We start from the raw sequence: 13,302 nt of genomic DNA on the forward strand, positions 1-13,302 counted from the left end.
CCTCAAAACTGTCGTCCGATGACCCATCGATTCTGCATCTTTCTCTTTCAACTAATTCCGCCTCAGAATACACTGGCTCGTACTGGTAGGGCTGTATTGTTGCCATTATACGACAAAATTAAAATCGATAGTAATGCCAGTATTAGTATCTGTTTGCACAGGCTACGAACAACGAAGATAGCTGAACAAAGCAGGAACAAGTCACAGTATATACAAAAAAGACAGCAAACTGATTTAAAAAGCAACTCTGGTGTTGTCTGATGAGAAGCAGTTGTTTATACTTATTGAGGAAAGGGGCGTCCTGCCATTTCCATGGAGACACGTCATTAGCTGGCTAACAGAGAACGTTGACACGAGACGTGCATTTGCATTATGAAATGGGCCTTACGCGTCTAGTGATGTCAGCTTCAGGGGCGGAGATATGATTTAGTGCCGCAAGGGCAGTTCAATTTAGGACGATGCGGCAACAGATAAGATTAGCACAAGATGGCCACGCCTGATGCTTGATTTCGCATGTGTAAAAGTGAGGAAAACTATGGCTAGGAAATGTTTTTACGATCTATCACAGATTGCTTTAAACCACATGCCCGAACGCTCAGGACAATAACATTTTTGAGCGCACTATTCCTTTAACTCGCTGCCGAGCAACAAAGAAAGAGAAAGGGGAGGAGGATGTTCAGTATGGTCATGTTTATGTACTGGACTGATTGGTATTTTGCTCATGTGTTCAGTTATGACACCAATAATATTGGGACTACCAAAGACTCTATCTCCAATGGAAGATGATATTATTGGTTTGTCATTTGCTGCTTGAGTAGTACATTTGAAAGAGAAGCATAATCCGAGCCTCCGGTCTTGACATAGAATCCCATATTTGCCACCTATGTCTAAGAATGGATAAGATTGAGACTGCACAACCACTTCTTGTGAGTCTTTGAAACATCTATATCCCAAATTGCTTGCTCGGTTTGTTCATAACAACGAGGGGGCATTTTGGATGTAATGCCTCAATTCCAGTAATGTGTCATTAACCTTTTAACTGCCATTGGTTCCCGCCCCCAGTGCCAAGGCCTTTTTTGGTGATTTTGGTATGTCACCATTCAATTCCTTCTAAGGTTTTCTGTTTCATTAATGATTGCATTGTACAATGTATGGAAGGTGGGGTTAGTTAAAACGGGCGAAACTATTAAATGAAATTATGAAATCAGCCACATTGTAATGAACGGTTTTAATGTATGAGCAGTCTATTGTGAGAAATAAGCATAACGAATGAATGAAGTGATTTGTTTTGTCGTTATTAATAGTTTTATCGATTGAAAAACCTGATTTGAATTGAATGTATATATGCGTTTGATTAACTGTTATTACATTTTATACAATTTATGTAATATGTGATATAGTTCTGTGGAACTAAAACATTAATTTAAATTAAAAATATGTATTTTATTCAGGGTACAGCATGAAATCAACGGATGCAAGTAGGTACGATACTCTCAGGAGTCCCCACACCTAGCCCCTCCACGCTCAGCAGCAGTGAGGTTGAAGGTCCCTGTTGGGAGACAGGAAGAATATATTTTAACTAATGTTTATGGGTGAGAGGAGGTGATGTACGGTGTACCTCCTGGAGGAAGAGGGGAGGGGACACTAAATATTGCAAAAAAACGGTTCCTGGCATGGAGGTGCCACACAATTAAGTACTGGGACGAGGAAGAGGGAGGTGTGGGTAATATAGGTACACGGTATAACAAACACAAATTCATAGAAATCTTGGTTATAACCATGATACAGAAACGAAGCTATAGTACCTTGAACGTGGTCAAAAGGCAAAACATGACGCCCGAAATCTTTCTACAATGTCAGCATGGGGAACGCCCATCTAATCCATGCGGCTTGTATGAGTATTGCTAGGGTTTCTAGGACCAAACATTGCCTTATATAGACAGGAAGTAGCAAAACGAGCTATTGAAACGCGACCCAGCAGCTAGGGGCACCACTGTTACCAGCGTCATGGAAGTTTACCACCTAATTAGTTAATCAAACACTTTCGCCACATTATCAAATCCTACACATGCCCTATGATGTGCAAGTGCAAACTATACGTTCAGAAAACTACACTTCCCGTCACTATTTGATAACAGACCTCAACTCCCAGAACTGCGCTGCAACGGTGAACCACTACAGGACCTTTTCCAAACCTCCGCAGCAAAACGAATTAGTTTTCAGCAGTAGCAGCAAAGTAGTTTCTATTAACAATGTTTTCTTTCGTTATCGCGTTGCTAGTCTGTCGTGTGGAATTGTAATGGTGCAAAATGTATAAAACCCTTTAAAAAAGAAATGTCTCCTTTAAGGGTGGGGCGTTGGCGTATAGAACTACAAGACCCGTCATCCCCTTGGCTTCCTCTTTCCTACTAGCACCATCTGGATGCACGAGGAGGCTGCAGGAACTAACGGCATTTTACGTCAAACTAGCTTGATGAGAGAGCCGGTTTAGGGAGGCGGGCTTGGGCGCCAATATAGTGTTTGATTGGTTTCTTTTGACGGCCAACGGGGACTCGCCTTTTCTGATTGGCTCATATTCTTCTGTCGCTCATTTCCCCCTCTGTCTGCAGTTGAAGTGTTGCACAGTGAAGCAGCTTTTCTTTCTCTCAAATTTCTCGTCTCCAGAAGGTTCTCTGTTCGTTCTGCTGCCAGGATGATGGGCCGCCCGGTTGTGGTGCTTAGTAAGTAAACGAGGATCTGGTGGGTAGGGATGCTTTTGAGCTACAAGCCAGTTGGTACCTTTTAATGTCAGTGATAAAACCCAAAGTACCTTTTGTCACCGCAGGCAGATTTGCCAAACCAGGCCCTCCTCCACACCAAGAATGGAAAGATGCGCATCTGTTATGTCCAGGCCCTTCTCGGAACTGATTTTTATCACTGCTATTCTCCTGTCTTGCCTAGCAAGGAGAAGGGGTAGTGGAAAACGTGGTGGGGTCGGTATTCCGTGTGCAGTGACTTGCAATGATCTATATACCTTGCTGGACCTGCATTTTACAGTTGGGCGTAGAACGGCATAGTTTTACACAATTTTCCTTTTGAGAACAGAAAGTACACTTTGCTATATTACTAATTTTATTTAACGCTTTTATGTTGAACGGGCCGCAAATGACGTTGTAGTGTTAGCCCAAGACTACGGACTGCATTGAATGTTTATATTGGAAACTTTACACCTACATGTGTCGATTGTTTTGCTTTTCGTTTATTGAGGGAAAGGAACGAAATCTACCGTTGACATGGTGCTTCTAATAAAGTTGGCGAGCAACTGACTGGTGGGTGTTGTGACTACCTTCTGCCAAAAAACGGTGGCCATGGCAACGTTGGAGAGCTGCGTGGTTTCAGGACATCACACCCATCTCCTTTCTGAGCTCATATCTTAATCCATGGGGGTCCCACACATACAAAATAGTAGCAGGGATGGACCTCGTCGTTAGATCCCCCTGCCATCTCTGGTAATATCATGTATCTGTGAAGCAATGTGGTGATATAACGGAATGTAATGTGTCCTAGTGGAACATTCATTTTGTATATGTATTGTGTGGTCCAAATGAGTGCGTTAGACCTGATGTTGGAAACTGCGTGAATGGCCAGCGGCTCATGTTTTGTCTTCTATCCCAAATGTATCGCAGCGGATTAGTTTGTTTGTATTATTCATTTATAATGCGCACCAAACCCGAAGGTAACTGGGCATAACCATACATAATATGTGAAGCTTATATGGTTACGGATAGTCATATACAGGCAATAGCAGTTACATAATTACATATGTATGTATGTGTGAGGTAAGTATGCAGAAAGAGCAGGTATGGCCAGGTGAGCAGTTAGTTGTTAGCAGACTTCAGAAAATTAATATAGCTGGATCTAAATTTGAGGTGAGATTGCTCAACATGTAAAGGGTATGGCAGAGTTCCATATTTGTGCTGCTTGGACGGGGAAGCTGGCGCCCTGTCCTTGGCTAGTTTGAATCTCGGAAGGATAAGGCTATTGACATTGGGGATTCTTGAGGGTCTAGAGGAACTTCTCTTTAGGAATCTATCCGTGAGATGGGAGGGTGCTGCATTATTCAAAGCTTTATAGGCAAGTGATGTGACTTTTAAAAGGACTTTATTTTGGGTAGACAGCCTGTTTTTGCACCTTATCTTAGATATGTGATCTTTTGGGTATGCCGAGAGCTGCTCGCGGGGCATTATTCTGCAGGATTTGAATTCTGTGTGGGATAGATTTGTTGGCACCTATGTATAAGGCATTGCAATAATCGAGCCTGGACTAAATAAGGGCTCTAGCTAAGATAATGCAATTGTCCTCTGAAATGAGTGTTTATCTGCTCTGATGAGCTTACAAGTGTAAGCTGTGGTTGATGCTAATGACTTATCCTGTTTATCAAAGGAGAGGGTGTCATCCAGATAAAAAACCAAATGTCTTCACCTCCTTGGCTAACTTGATAGTATTGCCATTGATTTCGAAAGAGGAGTAATCTTGGCCTAATTTCTTGAGGTTGGGATGTGTACCCAGGATGATTTGTTCTACTTTATCATCATTCAGGCATAGGCTGTGGGTTGCCATCCATGCTTGGATGATGAGATACACCCTAGTTACCAAGGCCAATTCCTTGTTGTAATCCCCTGAAAGTGGGAGGAGAATCTGGGTATCATCTGCATAATTAGTGTAGGTGATACCAAGAAGGTCCAGATCATCAAAAAGGGGCTTAGTAAATATGTTGTACACAGTAGGGGATACACAGGAGCCCTGGGGAACACCGCACATGATGGGGATCGGGTCTGCCGCTGCAGACGGGGAGACCACCCTCATGGTCTTATCACTGAGGAAAGATTCTATCCAAGTTATAGCTTCTTTGGAGAAGTGAGCAGCAGAATCCAGGTGGTTGCACAGGACCTTGTGGTCAACAAGGTTGAATGCCACAGAGAGATTCTGTAATAAGAGGAGGGCTGTTTTACCTTATCTCATAGATCATCTATTTGAGCCTTCAAATCGATGAGGGCAGTTTCGGTGCCATGTTGGGGACGGAAACCTAATTGACGTGCTCCTAAGAATTTATGTTCAGGAATATTTGAATTTGGTTATAGGCAATCTTGTCTAAAATATTTAGCAAGAATGGGACTGTCATGATAGGGCGATAGTTAGTAGGGCTGAGAGGGTCTAGTTTGCTTTTTGAGCAGAGACGATACCCAAGATTGTTTAAAGTTGGTTGGCACAGTGCCTGACACGAATGATGCATTAATGAGTTTGGATACAAAAGGGGAAAGCTCTATCGCAGCATGTTTTATTGGACTGGGCAAAGGTCGCCTTGAGGGAGAGGATGACTTTCTCTACCTCCAGAGTGGAGGTTTTGGTGAACCTAAATTGAGCAGCTGAGTTGTTTCTTAGGATGAAGGTTAGTATTGGTCTGAGATGCTTGATTGCGTGAGGCTTTCTTTATAGCTATTTTCTTTTGTAGCATGGCTACTTTATTTGATAGTGCTGAATCTCTGTGCACCACGTTTTATCTTTAGAACATGTATCTGGAATGGGAGTGGGTGACTAATTCCTTGAGGATGGTGAACAATTCCCTCATGCTAGAGTTGGCGTTGGAGATGCGCTTGTTATATAAATTCCGCTTGGCCAAGGTTGATTTCCTTTTTGTAATGGGAAGAGATTTCTAATAGTTTGTTTTTTTATGATCATCTGAAGGGATTAGCCTCCAAGTAGATTCACAGCTTTTTAGTTGTCGCAAGTCCTTTTAGTTCAGGAGTGAACCATTTATTAAGATGGGATTTAGGTTTACTTGGCCTGAGTTTTAACCCTTTAAGTGCCATGGGTATTTCTCCCCAGTGCCAGAGCCTTTTTTGGTGATTTTGGTATGTGGCCATTCAATGGCTTGTAACTTTTTCGTTACATGAGATATCTCGGCCAAATTTGGCTCCTTTTTTTCCCCACATGTAGGCGGTCGTAACGCCACCCAGGAATCCCAGGTTGCTGTAGGGGGGTGAGAGAAAATAAGGAAAATGTGCGAAAATTTTGGGTTTTTTCAAAAAATGCCAATAAAATGATGTACAAAGAAGCCTGTGGTTTTTTCCTTGTAAGAGTTAGGAACAAATGGTTTGCTGTGCTGAGTTCCCCAATGTGTTGGCTTTCAGGAACAGGTTGAGTGGAAATGGAAAAAAATTATTATGATGGGGTTATCAACCGTTTGGTGAGAAGTAGGCGATTTTTGCCATTTTTGCCAATTGGACATGCATGGACGGAATGGAAGAAAAGGGCAGGAAAGCCAAATTGGAGGACAGAAAGGCATATATTTCTGAAAAGTAGACAAAATTCCAAGTTTAGGAAGGGGTGATTTGCATAGGTCAGCCAACAACTAGGTAGGGGAAACTGCCATTGAATGGGGGAAAAGCGGGAAAATGACTGAAAAAAAAGGTATGTGTTGGACATGATTGGCTTGGTACGGCAATGGCTTCTATGAATTTTGAGAAAAGCAATGCTCCGCTACGTTCCCCCGACTCTTGCAGTTAGGAGAGCATACCATTTTTGTAGTGTTTGTACAAAACAAGCAATACCACAAGCCAAACACTGAGCCATGGTACACAGGAGTTTTACGCTCACGGCCTGACCAGACGCACTTAGCATGTGTAAATTGGGAAAACCAATGTGGTGAGGAACGGCAGCCATACATTTTTTGAAAGAGCACAGGCAGACCTTTTCAAGGGTAGGTGACTTGTGCAGGTTACAAAAGTGTATGGTGGCTAAAGCAGCGACTAAATGTAGGTCACATTTGGGAAAAGAAAGGGTTGTGAGACAAAGGGCTCCAGCAAATGGGTCAAAACGTTATGAAAACCACACAATCACAACACATGGCCTACCGTCCCGCGTTCCCACAGGTGTCCCGATGAAAACGGTACCTCACATGTGTGGGTGCACCTACCTGGCCGCCAAGGGGAAAGCCTAAAACACAAGTAACCCCAAGTCTGTTTTCACACCGGAAATGTCACACTCTCACATCATACAGATATGGGCCTCGGGTGTCCAAGCCACCGAGGAAAACAGGGAACCCCATGCATGTCCGAAAAGAGGACACCCGTGGGAATCCGCAAAGGTATGATATGCCCAAATTGCCCCAGATTTTATTACCTAGACACCCCCGCAAAGTCCGAAATGTGGGCAAAAATACGCAATTTTCGCACATTTCGCTCGGCTCACCCATCGAAACACGCCCCCAACAACACATGGCCTACCGTCCCGCGTTCCCACAGGTGTCCCGATGAAAACGGTACCTCACATGTGTGGGTGCACCTACCTGGCCGCCAAGGGGAAAGCCTAAAACACAAGTAACCCCAAGTCTGTTTTCAGCGGGAAATCTCAGACATTCTGCCGACCGGCACAATGTACAGATATGGGCCTCGGGTGTCCAAGCCACCGAAGAAAAAAGGGAACCCCATGCATGTCCGAAAAGAGGACACCCGTGGGAATCCGCAAAGGTATATGCCCAAATTGCCCCAGATTTTTTTACCCAGACACCCCTGCAAAGTCCGAAAACTTTGCAGGGGTGTCTGGGTAATAAATTCTGGGGCGATGTGTGCAAATCATACCTCTGCGGATTCCCACGGGTGTCCTCTTTTCGGAAATGCATGGGGCTCCCTGTTTTCCTTGGTGGTTTGGACACCCGAGGCCCATATCTGTATGTTGTGCCGGTCGGCAGAATGGCTGAGATTCCCCTCTGCAAACAGACTGGGGGTTGCTTGCGTTTTCGGCTTGCCCCTTGCCGGCCAGGTAGGTGCACCCACGCATGTGAGGTACCTTTTTCATCGGGACACCTGTGGGAACTAGGGACGGTAGGCCATGTGGTGTTGGGGGCGTGTTTCGATGGGTGCGTCGAGCGAAATGTGCGGGAAAAAGCGTTTTTTCCCCCACATTTCGGACTTTGCAGGGGTGTCTGGGTAAAATAAAATCTGGGGCGATGTGCGCAAATCACACCTCTGCGGATTCCCACGGGTGTCCTCTTTTCGGAAATGCATGGGGGTTCCTGTTTTTCTTGGTGGCTGAAGCACCCTAGGCCTAAATCTGTCGGTTGCCTCCCCAAACCCTTTGGGGGGGGGGATAGCAGTGTTTTAGGCTTTCCCCTTGGCGGCCAGGTAGGTGCACCCACACATGTGAGGTACCGTTTTCATCGGGACGCCTGTGGGAAAGCGGGACGGTAGGCCATGTGTTGTTGGGGGCGTGTTTCAATGGGTGCGTTGAGCGAAATGTGTGGAAAAAGCGTTTTTTTTCCCCACATTTCGGACTTTGCAGGGGTGTCTGGGTAATAAATTCTGGCCCGCTTCGCGCAAATCAGACCTCTGTGCTTTCCCACGGGTGTCCTCTTTTGGGAAATGCATGGGGTTCCCTGTTTCCCTTGCTGGCTTCGACACCCTAGGCCCAAATCTGTAGGTTGCCCACATGAACAAATTGTGCTGTGGCGAAAGGCTTGGGGTTACCAGCGGGTTACCCTTTTCCTTTTGCGACCCCGGTAGGTGCACCCACACATGCGAGGTACCTTTTTCGTCGGAACACCTGTGGGAACACAAGAAGGTATGACATCTGCTGTTGGCGACGTGTTTCAGTGAGTGGACACAGGGAAATGTCTCTGAAATTGGCCGGAAATGAAGACAAATCTCAGATATTTCCCTCTGGCCACTCACCGAAACACACCGCCAACAACACGTGGCCTACCTTCCCGCATCGCCACACGTGTCCCAATGAGAGGCTGACCTCTTGTGTGCAGGTGTGGTACCTGAGTGACAATGGGTACATCTTTAGTATAATAACTTCGCTGTAGTGCGCTTAGGAAACAGTAAAGTACTGGCAGTAAGCCATTTCTCATGCACCTTTCCTCACGCTTCCCATACATACCAGACGCAATGCAGTTAGACACGCAAGGTGGGATTTAGCACAAGGACAAACCTCCTTGTGTTGCACAAGCAGGTTTGTCCTTGTGAGCAGTGATGCCACTACAAGGCACCCACCGTATTACTGGCCATTCGTATCCCTTTCGTGTCTGCAGTCAGTTGGCATCCATTTCAGCAGTTGCACTTCTACCAAATCACTAGCACCAGAGCAAGTGTATCTACACATGAGCATATCTACACACTTATACCACATGGACATGTGTGTACAATGCAACTGTGTCTCTAGCAATATCTTAACTATCATTTGGCATCAATTTCGTAGCAACTGTGTCTGCATGCAAACTTTATGTGCCGGCAATCACATGTGGACAGTGATAGAAAGTGCATACTGGCTGACTTCGCTACCCTGCCCTACAGGCGCTATCTTCCACACCAGCTTTCAGTATGCCCATAGCAACTATGGGCAAACATTCTTATGTTCCACCGTACCCACACAAAACAGCCATCCTGCAACATGACAATCATTTCGGCAGTGCTGGAAAAGTCCATTCACAGAAATTGCATCTGCATGTTCTTTGTATCTTTACCTAATTCACACACCAAACATATCCAATTCATTCCTACAGAAGACGTGTCACTTACACCACACATAACATTACTCGCAGTAAAACAATAAACAAGGCAGGATCTTACGAGGTACGCAAGACACCGCTGCCATATAGTTGGTGTCCAAGTACCACTTTCATGACACTTAGACCTCACGGGTGGGAGCCAAAGTGGCGTGTATTATTTTGAAAAGACACCCCTTGAGTGGATGGAACCTGAATGGTGTTCTGGTCTTCCACAACGCACGGCTTGAGTAGAGGGAGCGGGACTGGCCTTTCTTTGCTTGCCAAACCTTAGGTGGAAGGAGCCAGATTTGGGTTCCTGTCCAAAGTACGCCGGCCGGAAGCGGATGGGGTTTTCCAGACTTTTTTTTTTTTTTTTTTGTGAGGCAATCCCGAACAGGAGCAAGCTGCACTCCCATAGGGGAGTGACCCAGAGTGCTCCACCCTTCTTCTCCATGGGCCACCTCAACTAGAGGCGGTGGAGTGGCATTCCTTTCCAAGATGCGCCTTCTTTGGAAGAAACAAGCATTGCGTTACTTTGCAAGGCACACCACGCGCAGAGGGAGCTAGACTGCCTTTTCCTTATGAGGCAGACCTGAAGGGAAAGGTACCGGGGGTGATGTCTCTTTCCCAGGCAGGCCTCAAGTGGAGGGGCCAGGACTAGCATTGCTTGCCAAAGCACGCCAAAGGGGAAAGACCCGCATGGCACAACTCAAGTACAGGGACTCATAATGATTACTATTTCGTAGGCACGCCTCCAATGGAAGGAGCCTGATTAGCGTTCCTTTGCAAGTCACGCTTTGAGCTGAGGGATCTAGACTGATGTACATTTTCTTGGCAGGCCTCAAGGGAAAGCTACGGCTGTGGTTGCCTTTCCAAGGCAGGCCTCAAGTGGAGGAAGCAGGATAGCGATGCTCGTGAATGCACGCTAAATCAAGTGAAGTGAGTTGACATCCTGTTGCATTTTCATTGAAGGTACTCCTCCAGGGCAGGGTGCAAGAGTGCCATTCCTTTACAAGACATGCACGATTTCAGGGGCTAAGGGTCCCTTTCAAGGAATGATGGGCATTTTCAGAAATCAGTCGATCTCCCAATAATTTTCCTTTGTATGATACAAAAGGAAACAAGGCTGAAAGCAGAGGGCAGGCTGGGAAGGGCATTGGGGCAGTACACCCGAGTATCCTTCCTCTTTCCTTGTTTTGTACACACCTTACATTTTCGGTACGGTTGTGCCTTCGTGGCAGTGGGAGGAACATAATCACCAAAGTGTCGCTCTTGCAATCTGGCCACATCTTCGACCTCTGGACAGGAGGGAATTTGTACATGAACATTAGCCAGAGATTGAACAATTTCTAATTCAAAATCCAAAAAGGAGAGCTTGTTTTGTGGAGTAGCTGCACGGTACACCACATAAGCATTGTACGTTGCCATATGCACAATGTGTGTGGCTAACTTTTTGTACCAGAAACGCGACTTGCTTTCAGCGTGGTATGACTCAAGCACTTGGTCATTTTTGTCTACTCCACCCATGTACTTGTTGTAATCCAGAATGCAATTGGGCTTCAACACTTGCTGAGTCTGCCTGCGCAGAGGGACAGCTGAAGTACTTTCATCATGAATAGTACTTAGCATGTACACATCCCTTTTGTCGCAGAATTTCACTGCTAACAATTCATCCTGCCGCAATGCCATACATTGTCCCTTGGCCAACTTCTTACACAAGTTGTCTGGGGAAGCCTTTGCGGTTACTGCGGATTGTACCGCATGCCAGTGTGCCCACATTGAACAATTCCTTGAACAGTGGAATTCCGGTGTAGAAATTGTCTACATACAAATGATGTCCCTTGTGGAGCCATGGTGTGAGAAGATCCCAAACAATCTTCTCACTTGTCCCTAAATGGGCTGGGCAGCCCGGAGGGTTTAGGGTAGAGTCTTTACCGGTGTAGACTCTCATGCTGCTGACATACCCAGTGGTACTTTCACACAACATGTACGTTTTAATCCCATATCGTGATCTCTTGCTAGGAATGTATTGCCTGAATACAAGGCGACCTTTGAACAACACCAACGATTCATCAATTGATATGTTATGGCTAGGAACATACACCTCTGCAAATCGGTGAGTGAAGTGGTCCAGAAATGGCTTAAGTTTGAACAGCCTATCAAAGTTTGGGTCCGTTTTGGGTAATGCTGCCGAGTTGTCATTGAAGTGCAACATACGGTGCAGTGCTTGAAAGCGATTTCTGCTCCTTGTAGCTGGAAAAAACGGGCAATAAAGTGGTGCTACAGTAGTCCAGTATATTGCGACAGACGGCTTGTGTCCAATTCCCATGAGCAAAATGAGACCCCAAAACTGTCATTTCAACATCGTTTGTGGGTACCCATGCTTGTGCTCTGGAGTGGGGTTTTAGAGTGGGACCCCTAGACCTCATGAACTGTGCAGCGTATAAATTGGTTTGCTCAACCACATCTGCAATGAACCCATCATCAACAAAAAGGTTGAAATAATCAATAGGCTGAAACCCTTCTGTATTCACTGTGCACCCTGATATACCAGTGAAAGGGGGCACAACAGGCTGAGCCATTGCAGGAGGCACCCAGAGCGACTCTTGAGTCATGTCAGGAACTGCCACATTGCGTGGCCGTCTTCCACGTCCCCTCCCCTTTACAGGTCCCCTGCGTGTGGGAAGTGTGCGAAAAGGTGGACGCACTCTTCCTTCCTCTTCATCATCATCAGATGACGATGATGAGTGGGAGGAGGGACTTTCGTCAATGGCCATCTCACTTCCCCAATCACTTCCCTCGTGCCCCTCAGAAGCACTATCTGTTTCAGAATGCATGTACACATCTGTGCCTTGCTCTGAGCCAGACTCCATCACTGCAGCTAATGCCTCCGCACCAGACATTGATCGCCGAGAAGCCATGAGTACCTTCGCTATGGAACCCTTCACTGCCCAAAGACCAGATGAAGACTGAAACAAGAAGTATGTGTGCTTCTGAAAGTATGGAACGTAGCACAGTAAGTGGTATTCAGTGCCACAAACCTACTTCACACAAGAACACCAAAAGGTCCAGACTTTGCTCACAAACTGTAGCAGCCCTCTGCAATATGAAGTACTCCCTGCACGCTACAATAAACGGAGTAGTACTTTGCAAACACTCACGTGAAATGCTAAGGACCAGCTGACTGCTTTCCTACAAGTGGGTAGACAGCTACAACACACCTGCACCTAAAAGAAAGAGAACAAAAAAAATCTATGGACAATGTACTATTCCGCTAAACTGTACAGAAATACAAGCGTGGGGACGAGGATTTCAGCCACAATACCTATTCACAATACCTATTCAGAAACGGCCAACATGCTTTGCACCATGCCCTCCTCCATGGGATGCTTGTGGATGGTAATTCGAGGTGAGAAGGAACCATGCAACGTATTAGTAATTGGGTGAGTTGAAAAGCCATAGGCAATGAAGAAGCAGAAAGGGAAGATAAATAAAGTACACGGCTGGCCCTTCCGGGCAACTGCTGGCACACTTTTGACAAGAACACCTGCTCATTCATATAGGGGTGTCTATTGTAAGGGGAAAGCTCACAAGGACAAAATTATTGCAAGGCCAAGCAAATTGATGTAGGCTGAAGCAAGTAGTGATGGGTACCTAAGAATTAAGTAGCAGACACATACTGAGTGCTTTGACATGCCATGAATGCAAACAATTGCTAGAAAGTGGAAGTCTCACTGCCAACATACTTACTACCATTTGTATTCACTTTTCACATC

The 13,302-nt window shown here is 45.7% G+C and overlaps 1 protein-coding gene across 1 annotated transcript in view; it reads left to right on the top strand.

Annotated features, from left to right (window-relative positions):
• The first annotated feature begins 2,399 nt into the window (after nucleotides 1–2,399).
• CCT3 (chaperonin containing TCP1 subunit 3) overlaps nucleotides 2,400–13,302 on the top strand; it is a 538,625-nt gene continuing 527,722 nt past the window's right edge. The window contains exon 1 of the mRNA XM_069652818.1: nucleotides 2,400–2,720. Coding sequence (XP_069508919.1) covers nucleotides 2,693–2,720 — 28 coding nt within the window. The 5' untranslated portion in view covers nucleotides 2,400–2,692. The remainder of the gene's footprint in view (nucleotides 2,721–13,302) is intronic.

This window comes from Ambystoma mexicanum, chromosome 1p, assembly GCF_040938575.1.
Source record: "Ambystoma mexicanum isolate Mex_15411 chromosome 1p, UKY_AmexF1_1, whole genome shotgun sequence".
NCBI classification, from domain to species: domain Eukaryota; kingdom Metazoa; phylum Chordata; class Amphibia; order Caudata; family Ambystomatidae; genus Ambystoma; species Ambystoma mexicanum.